The 9,417-nt window shown below is 32.1% G+C and overlaps 1 protein-coding gene, 1 long non-coding RNA gene and 1 pseudogene across 2 annotated transcripts in view; 1 reads left to right on the top strand and 2 right to left on the bottom strand.

Moving 5' to 3' along the window:
- The window catches only part of LOC102583291 (crooked neck-like protein 1), a 5,829-nt pseudogene extending 5,184 nt beyond the window's left edge, over positions 1-645 (bottom strand).
- A 5,179-nt stretch (positions 646-5,824) lies between these two features.
- Positions 5,825-9,417, top strand: part of LOC102580064 (G-type lectin S-receptor-like serine/threonine-protein kinase At5g24080) — a 9,509-nt gene continuing 5,916 nt past the window's right edge. The window contains exons 1-3 of the mRNA XM_006366582.2: positions 5,825-6,134; positions 6,891-8,254; positions 8,381-8,561. Of these exons, the coding sequence (XP_006366644.1) occupies positions 5,866-6,134; positions 6,891-8,254; positions 8,381-8,561 (1,814 nt within the window). The 5' untranslated portion in view covers positions 5,825-5,865. The remainder of the gene's footprint in view (positions 6,135-6,890; positions 8,255-8,380; positions 8,562-9,417) is intronic.
- LOC107058815 (uncharacterized) overlaps positions 8,780-9,417 on the bottom strand; it is a 3,023-nt gene continuing 2,385 nt past the window's right edge. The window contains exon 2 of the long non-coding RNA XR_001472355.1: positions 8,780-9,050. This is a non-coding gene — a long non-coding RNA (uncharacterized lncRNA). The remainder of the gene's footprint in view (positions 9,051-9,417) is intronic.

Raw genomic sequence — 9,417 nt, 5'->3', positions numbered from 1 at the left:
GAAAAGGGGTAGAAAATTATATATAAAATAAGTTCGGGGGTAATAGGATCTTATTAAAGGTTAGGTGTGTCTCAGGGATTTTGGGCATACATTGGGGGTACTTATGCATTTTCCCTAAATATTTCGATATTGAAACCACTCTGAGCCGATACTTTATGTCTTTGGTTAATACAACTAAGATTAAAAAAAAAAAAGTTTTTCCTCCTAAAAAGAAAATAATATCTTCAAGACAAATACAAAACTTCTCATCTAAACTTACTTCTCATGGTTAGAAACGGATAATATATTTTTTTTTCTCTTTAGGAACTAAAATATGCCAAAATCTAATAATAACAATAATATAAGAGATAAAAACGCATGTTGTCTAGACTCTTTAAAAAGGTCCACGAATATTTATCGTCAAATCATTTAAAAATAGTGCATTTTTTGAATGATTCATCAAAAATGCAATATCATTTTAAAAAAGTTTGAGCAACATGATAAAAAACAACATAAGAACCACCACAACTTACTTAATGAAAACATGCATCTATGTATAATTATATGTGATAATCTACGGTTGTTCATAAGGCTCTCCATCAACTTTATCTAAATTTGTTCAGCAACTTCTTGTACTCTTACATCTTCATCTGCTTCCTTCTTCATCCTCTTTGCTATTCAGTGCAACGCTCATTGTCGCTTGAATTGTTATGATTTTTGAATTTGACTTTTTGTCAATGTATTTTTTGTGTCCGTGTAATATTTAATTTTACATCTACCTCAATATAATTATTGCGATTTTAGTGGTCTTGATCTGTTGTAGAAGTTCGAAACTTTCGTGGGAATGGAATGGAGAACTATAGCAGAAATTTCTCACTGATTCATGGTGGAAAAGAACTCGGTTTTTAGTAGTGCATGAAGATACGTGATTTATTAATTTTGTGTCTTAATATATTTTGATACTTTGTTTATGAACTATGATTTACTCATTTGATAAGATTGTACAAGAGTTAATCAAATTTTGATAGTTTTTCACTTTTCACAAATTATAGATTTTTTATATTTTTAAGTAAAACTACAACTTAATAATTCAAATTACATATCAAACTATTTCAGTTTTAAATCAGTTCATTTTTAAATAATGTCCAAACAAGTAATTAAATTAATAAGTTGCGTATTTTGATATCGTTAGTACTCAATAGTGTAGGTCAAAAGATATAAAAACACAATTAATTAACGTTAGGCAACCCTTTTCTGTTATTCCATTTCAGAATTGAAAGATGCATGTAACTGTTTGGTTATTTCATGTGGGCCTATATGTAGTAATTAAGCTCAATTATTGCCCAAATAAATTTTTTTCTCTTCCTCCTTTGTGCGTTAAGGGCGTGTTTGGTACAGAGCTAATTAATTTTCAATTTTTAATATCTAATTACGGTCAAATATTTTGTGATTAGATAGTACTATATAAAAAAATTGAAAATCGTATCAAATTGATGAGTTGTATCGAAAAAAAATTATTAATGATTTTGTTTGATTTGGTCTGATATTGAGCTTAATTAATTTGATTTAATTATAACTTTAAAATTTCAAATCGAATCAAACCATCCAACATTACATGCATGCATATAATTTTAAATAATATATAAATATTTCTTCTTCTTTTTTATAGTTTCTATTGTTTAATATATTATTTTAAGCTTGGATTTAAAAATTTAAATGATCCAATACATTTTATAGCCCATGAGGTAAGTAACTCAAATAAACCTCAAATCAAAATCAAATCAACTAATGCTAACAAAAGAAATTTAGTTCAATACTAAAACAGATAATAATATGGGATATTTATTTTTTAGTTTTCCATTCGTTTAGAAAGTTGAAGTACATTGATTTTTTTCTTTTATGTACAGTCACGTAGTTAATACTTATTAATCGTATTTATTTTGGCTTGACATGATATTTTTACGTTATGATCATTTTCATTATGACTTATTCATTTGTATTGTATATTTATTTTATGCAATTTATTTGTTAGTTTTTATTGAACATCACTCACGTCACATTTTGTGTTATTTTTTTAAGAAACACCTTAGATAGTTATATTTTGCTAGGACTAAAGAAATATTTGAACCACAAATCATTAATCACATGTTTATTTAAAAATTTTACCGAAAAATTCGATTAATTTGAACTGATTTGAAATATAAAAAAAGTGCCTTCGATATATTGAACTTGCGAGCCTGTTTGGCCGAACAGTTGAAAGGTTAAAAACACTTTTTTTGAGGGGAGGATTGTCAATATAGATAGATCGCTCATACCTTTAATAACTGATGTGAGATTCAACACCCCTCATCGCAGGTCTAGAACTAGACATCCGGAGCATAAATAATATACCTTTAATAACCGATGTAAGATTCAACATCCCTCATCGCAGGTCTAGAACTAGACATCCGAAGCATAAACAATATAATATGGGGATCAATATTAGAAAACAAAGAATTTAGATGGATCCTACTCTAATATACTATGTTTAAAAAAAGTAGACATTTATTTGATCTTGAAAAATATTTCTCTCATGAGCTTAACTTTTGAGATTGACTCACCCATGGTCAATTTCTATAATAGTCTAAACAATATATAAATACTCTTTGATTTTATTTTATTTTAATCACAAAAGACCATGCATGTTCCTGAGTATATATAAAATCAGTTAAGAATAATACAAAACCGGGGGCTAAACCTGACCTCTGAACAATTTAAGAAAATATTACACTGTCACATAAATTGTATTATTTCCTAAAACTGAAAATCCAAAACAAAAATTTAACTAAAAATAAATTAGTTTTGTCGTATCTTTTATATAAATTTATTATTATTAGTGAAAAAACACGAAAATCACTTAATTTTTTTCCCTTCCAAACAAACACACTGCACTAGCGGAGCTAAGAGGGAGTTCATGGGTTCGGACGAACCCACTAGCATTTTTTGTAGACCCTATATTTGTATTAGAAATTAATAAATATATGTATATTAACATGTGAATCGCAAACAAAATTGATTTAGAACCTCAAATTCTTAACCTTGGCTCCACCTCTGTGACATTATTTTTTAAGGGTTGTCTCTCTCTATAAATTTGCATGATGTTCACAACATAAAGAGATCACAGTACACCTAAAGAAATAGAGAGAGAGAGAGAGAAAGAAAGAGTGATGAAGTTGCAAGGTACAATAATAGCAGTGTTGATGATGGTGGCAATTATTTCGCCAAGCTATGCAGTGGATGGCGACTCTTGCACTGATCTGTGCAGCGATTACTTGTGCGATATGTGTAATGGGGAACCTGACTGACTACAGCGATTGCTGCATCAACAGCTGCTGCCCTTCCTTCCCACCTTCATCCATCCGCCCTAATTTCCTTCGTATCTGAAAAAATGAATCACCATAAACAATATTATAACTATGTCTAACATCGTTTTTATTAATAATTAGAATAAATCTATCGGCAATTCGTTCTTATTATCTATGTTAATGGGAATATATTACTACCTGTTAATTCCTATTTCCTATTTTCTTCTTCTTCAACCTAATAACGGTTATAATATATATATATATATATATATATATGTGTGTGTCTGTACTCAGTGTGTGAAATATATGTTCATGTTTAGATATGATTTTGTTTAAACTTAATATTATCGATAGGGAACATACGTTTATGTATGAAAATTCACTAAAATTACAAGAAATAGTAAACATGAACGCGTGGATGATAATTAAGAGAGCTCTTTTCTATTGGATAATTAATTAAGAAGTATACATAGCTAGCAAGTTTAGGGAAGGAAATTATATCCATACCCTCGCAATTTGACATTTATGTTTGCTTCGTTTTATAGGACTATATTTAAGAGAAATTAACATGTATATATAATAACTATTACTTACAGCTATATATTGTCAGGATTTTAATCAAAGATTAGGCTTAGCAATTTAAACCCAAAAAAAAATTTGCAACTGAACTCGTATTTGAAAATTTGTAGTAGTTCTTTTAGTAGGTATAGTTGGGATTATTTGGGAATACTATACAAGATTTGAGGAAGATTTTAGATTATTTGAAGTCAAAATTCAAAGTTGAAATCGACTTGGAACACGCCACATCGCCACCATGACAATGTATATAACATGTATACGTAGTGTATATCATATATAATTTTCCAGTAATTTCCGTTTGAACAAGGATCACGTAACCTTGATAACTAAACAGAAAATAGCAGAAACTTAACCTCAAATATAATATTTTAGACTAAGATCAAATCTGCAGTTACTTGTCCAGATAAACAACTTGTTTTATTGTTAGGTGTTGACAAAAAGCTTAATAGCCGGTGCCATCATTTTCAGTGTTAATTATTGGTACAACATAGTCAAAGATAAGTTAAAAGTAGCCCACAATTTGATTATTTTTGTATGTTTGGAGGCTGCTTTAGAGTCGAATTATTATTTGAATACAAATTAAACTTGTTACTTTAGCCCGAATTATATAAAATAATAACTTAAATTGTATGTATATTGTTAACAAAGTATATAGACTTCTTAATTCACTACTAATGTATATATAGTCATATTATATAAATAGTATATTTGTAGGATTGCTTCTTTATTTGTTTTCTTAGTAATTAGTATAAAATTTATTGTATTTATGCATTGCTTATCTCGTGAAATAAAATACAAACTTATTTTTCTCCGGTTTCTAGTAAATGGTATAGAAGTAGACCCCATTGCCCCTTCTTGTTGCATTGGGGCCCTTAATCTACGCTCAAGATGAGTTTTGGACATGTGCGGAGTGTTAAGTTTTACATTAGTTGAGAAAATGAGGTACAATGTTCTTTTATGAGTTAGTTTTAGAGGTTGAGTTAGACAGAAGAGTCATATTTTCACACACATATGTATTGGAGTTAATCATATATTATTATAAGTGGGAAGCTTCAAAATGAAAAGTTGAATTACCATTTTATCCCTACACTAAATATAAATTTAATCAAATATCTTAATAAATAATAATATTTTAATTATATAAAGATAACATTAAAAGTCCAGCAACTATAATTTTAAAATATAAAACTTATTAATAATCATATGCATTGAACCGGATAAGCAATAGATGGTTCATCTGCTAGTTGTCAAAAACATATGAACTATAATTTTTTTATTTATGAGTTTCTCAGTCTAACTATTAGTTTTCTATTTTCCTATCTAAACTATCACCATTTATGTATTCAAACGCACCTAGTTAAGTAGATGATGATATTTCAAGTAGGAAAAGTGAACAACTAATAGTTGCAGCGTGAAACTCGCAAAAAGATAATTAGCTAATAATTGGATTATGAAACTCGAAAAAAAAAAGACAATTTAATCATTATCTCTATATTTTATAAGATCACATTCATTTTACTAACTCTCAATTCTGAATTCGCCTCTAAATACCTACGTTAAAAAAAAAAAAGGCATAGGTGTCAAAGCTAGTAGTAGTATCATGTTCTTGGTAGTTCCTTATATGTTGCTGAAGTCTATGAGAAAATGTGAAAACAAGAATAACTGCGCTCCAGCTTTTAAAGTTTGGCAATTTGGTCTATTTATAGTTGAAATGAAATCAACAATGATTTTCAGTAAACACGTGCCATCAAATAACATAACCGACCAAAAAAACATCCAAGAATTTTGGTCTTTTTGTCAACTTTGTAGCTCAACCACCATTATCCACGTGTTGATATCTTTTTAACTCCAAATTTAGAAAGTCTTCTTTCTTTATTTATAAGGACCCTAATGTTTTGCTCTAATTGAAGCTCATTTTCTTGAAAAAAAAAGAGAATTTTCACTATAACCAACTTAATGCTGAATGGTTCAAATGGCTTCAAATTTACTCTACTCTGCTTTGGCCTTAGTGCTTTTGTTGTTTCTAGCAGAGCTTTGTTGCTACATTGAGTCAGTTAGTGGGGTTGTTTTGGGTTCAAGATTGTTAGCTAAAGAGAACCAAGCATGGTTTTCTGATAATAAAACATTTGCATTTGGCTTCACTCCAACAACAGAATCACATGATCAATATCAATTGTCTATTTGGTTTGCACAAATTCCAGGGGATACAACATTGGTTTGGTCACCTAACATGTAAGTGTAACAACTTTCTATATTAAGTACTAATTTTCTTGGAAAGCTTGTAAAATTATTACTCCGTCTGTTTCAATTTGTTTATCTTACTTTCATTTTTAGTTTGTTTAAAGAAAAATGCATCTTTCCCAATTTGGAAACTCATTAATCTCAACATCTCACATCATAGGTTTAAGATCACAAAATAAAATAAAAAATTAGTACAATAAGCGTATCTTTAGTTTAAGACCATGACTCCACGAGATTAAAAAGTTATGTTTACTTTCTTAAACTCCATGTTTAGTCAGACTAAGACAAACAAATTGAAACAGAGGGAGTACAAGTCATGCATTATAACATGTCTTATTCTCTATGTTACTGATTCCGCTTTTATGGAGTTTACCTGTAGTTATCATTTAGCTGACCTAGTGTATAGAAGTTAAACTCACTATTTCTCCAATGTGAACTAGTATGGTTTTCTTTTTCTTCAAAATAAGGGCAAGAAGTTGTGAATGTTAATGTGAAAATAGAATATCTCCAAAATGCTTAAAACATGTAGACATAAGTTTAATTTGAGTTAATGTAAAACTAGAATTTCTTCAAATGCTTAAAACATGTAGACATGATAAGTTTGAATTATAGGTTCTTTAGTTATGATATTAGACTTGGAAGAAATTAAGCAGAATGTATTCCTCCATCCCTAGTTTTACTAAAGCTTTTGCAGGTATATGTTTCTTATTGGCCAACCCTTTCATTTTGTGTCCATCATCTGAATAGAAACTCTCCAGTCACCAAAGACGCGGTCTTGGAGTTCGACAACACTGGAAATCTCTTGTTGACGGACAGAGGCACCACTGTATGGGCATCAAACACCTCAGAAGCTGGCGTTGAGACGGCTGTCATGTCTGAAAATGGCAACTTTGTTCTATACACCGACAACCTAAGCGTTGTGTGGCAGAGCTTTTTACATCCATCAGATACTCTATTACCTGGCCAACCTTTAACCGCGTCACTAGAATTAATATCATCAAAATCGCCTTCCCTTGGAGGCTATTACACGTTAAAAATGTTGCAGCAGCCTACATCACTTAACCTTGGATTGACTTACAATGTGCCTGAGTCCCTTGATATGTCACCTGAACTTTACAGCAATTATTCTTATTGGTCAGGACCTGATATATCGAACGTGACAGGAGATGTTGTTGCAGTCTTGGATCAAGCTGGAAGCTTTGGTATTGTTTATGGTTCATCTTCGGATGGAGCAGTTTATGTGTACAAAAATGACGGTGATTATGGAGGGCTATTCTCAGCTTTGAATCAATCTAATTGGAATAAACCATCTGTTTTAAGACGGTTGATTCTCGAGGCTAATGGAAATCTACGTTTGTATCGATGGGACAATGATGTGAATGGATCAAGACAATGGGTTGCAGAGTGGGCAGCTGTGTCCAATCCATGTGACATTGCTGGAATTTGTGGCAATGGGATATGTAATTTAGACAGAAGTAAAACAAATGCTTCTTGTACGTGTTTGCCAGGCACGTCTAAGGTGGGAAATGATATTTCGTGTTCTGGAAATTCTTCATTGACAGGAAAATGTGAACCTCATCATGAAAACTTAACTTCCCAGTTCAAGATTTCTACGGTTCAACAGACGACTTACTATTTCTCAGAATCATCCGTAATAGCAAATTATAGTGATATAAATTCAGTGTCCAAATGTGGGAATGCTTGCTTATCGAATTGTAACTGTGTTGCTTCTGTTTACGGTCTCAATGAGGAAAAGCCTTACTGTTGGGTCCTAAGAAGCTTGGAATTTGGTGGATTTGAGGATCCTGGCTCAACTTTATTCATCAAGGTTGATGCCAATGGCTCATTTGGTGTTAATGGTGACAAACAAAATGGGAATTCATCAGACGATTCACAGAGTAAACACGACAAGGTATTGATACTTCCTATAGTCCTAAGCATGACTGTTCTGATCGTGCTGCTCGGCTGTCTGTTGTATATCAATATCCATAGGAAAAGATCCTTAAAGAGAGCCCTTGATGGCTCTTTGATCTTATCAGGAGCTCCAATTAGTTTCAGCTATCGTGACTTGCAACAACGGACAAATAATTTTTCTGAGTTACTTGGAACAGGTAAAGACACAAGTATTATTTCATTTCTTATCCAGTATTACTCAGAAACACAGAAAATCCAAACTACGACAATTGAATTTTCCATCATAACAAGATTTGATCATAGTAACAATGTTGCGTTAACAGGTGGATTTGGAAGTGTTTACAAGGGAAGCCTAGGAGACGGAACATTGATAGCAGTAAAGAAGCTTGACAAAGTTTTACCTCATGGAGAGAGGGAATTTATAACAGAGGTCAATACCATTGGCTCTATGCATCATATGAACTTGGTGCGTCTATGCGGATACTGTTCTGAGGGAACACGAAGGTAAGTAACTGATTTCGTTGTAATTTGATGGCTGAATTGTGTCAAAGTAGGTAAGCATGTCATATTACACCATTTATGTCACGACCCAAATTGAGTCATGAGTGACACCCACACTTAACCTCCTAAGTGGGCGGACCAAGGAATCTAAACCCCAACACATACCAATAATTCAACTACGAATAACAACAATAACGCGGAAGCTCCAAAACTTATTAAAGTAACCGATCAAATAAACCTCTAAAGTCTATTACATATTATCCCCAAAATCTGAAAGTCATCACAACAAGGACATCTGTTCTTAACATATCAAGTCTAAAAAGTATTAGAGACCCCAAATAAGTAAATACGATGGTCCATGTCCGAAATTCAAGGACATCACGCCATAACTGAGAGAATCCAGCACGAGCTAGAAGGAATAGCTCACCCTGAAATCTGATGTGCTGGAGACTGGCTAGAGCTGAGGGCGAGTCGAAGTCGATGGTACACTTGCTGCACTCCACAAAAGAAAAACAAAGAAAAATACAAGTAGGGATCAGTACGGGGCAACATGTACTGAGTAGGTATCATCGGCCAACCCAAAATAGAAACTAATATACAATGAATAATAGTATAAAGTCAACTATAGCACTCAGCAGGTGATAAGAAACAACAACATGAACAAGTGACAGTTAAAGCAAGTACGTAATCAATCACAATATCAAGCACACACACGAGGACTCATGCCTCCACATCACACTCATTTGGGAAATGCGTTCATTGGGATTGAGTACATTAAGTTAATTCAATATCTTTTTCCTTTAATGTTACCGTGTCGGAACGTGACACTCCGATCCAAAAATACCGTGTCGGAACGTGA

This window comes from Solanum tuberosum, unplaced genomic scaffold, assembly GCF_000226075.1.
Source record: "Solanum tuberosum cultivar DM 1-3 516 R44 unplaced genomic scaffold, SolTub_3.0 scf00657, whole genome shotgun sequence".
In the NCBI taxonomy this organism is placed as follows: Eukaryota; Viridiplantae; Streptophyta; class Magnoliopsida; order Solanales; family Solanaceae; genus Solanum; species Solanum tuberosum.
This window is presented reverse-complemented; position numbering and strand designations above follow the sequence as displayed.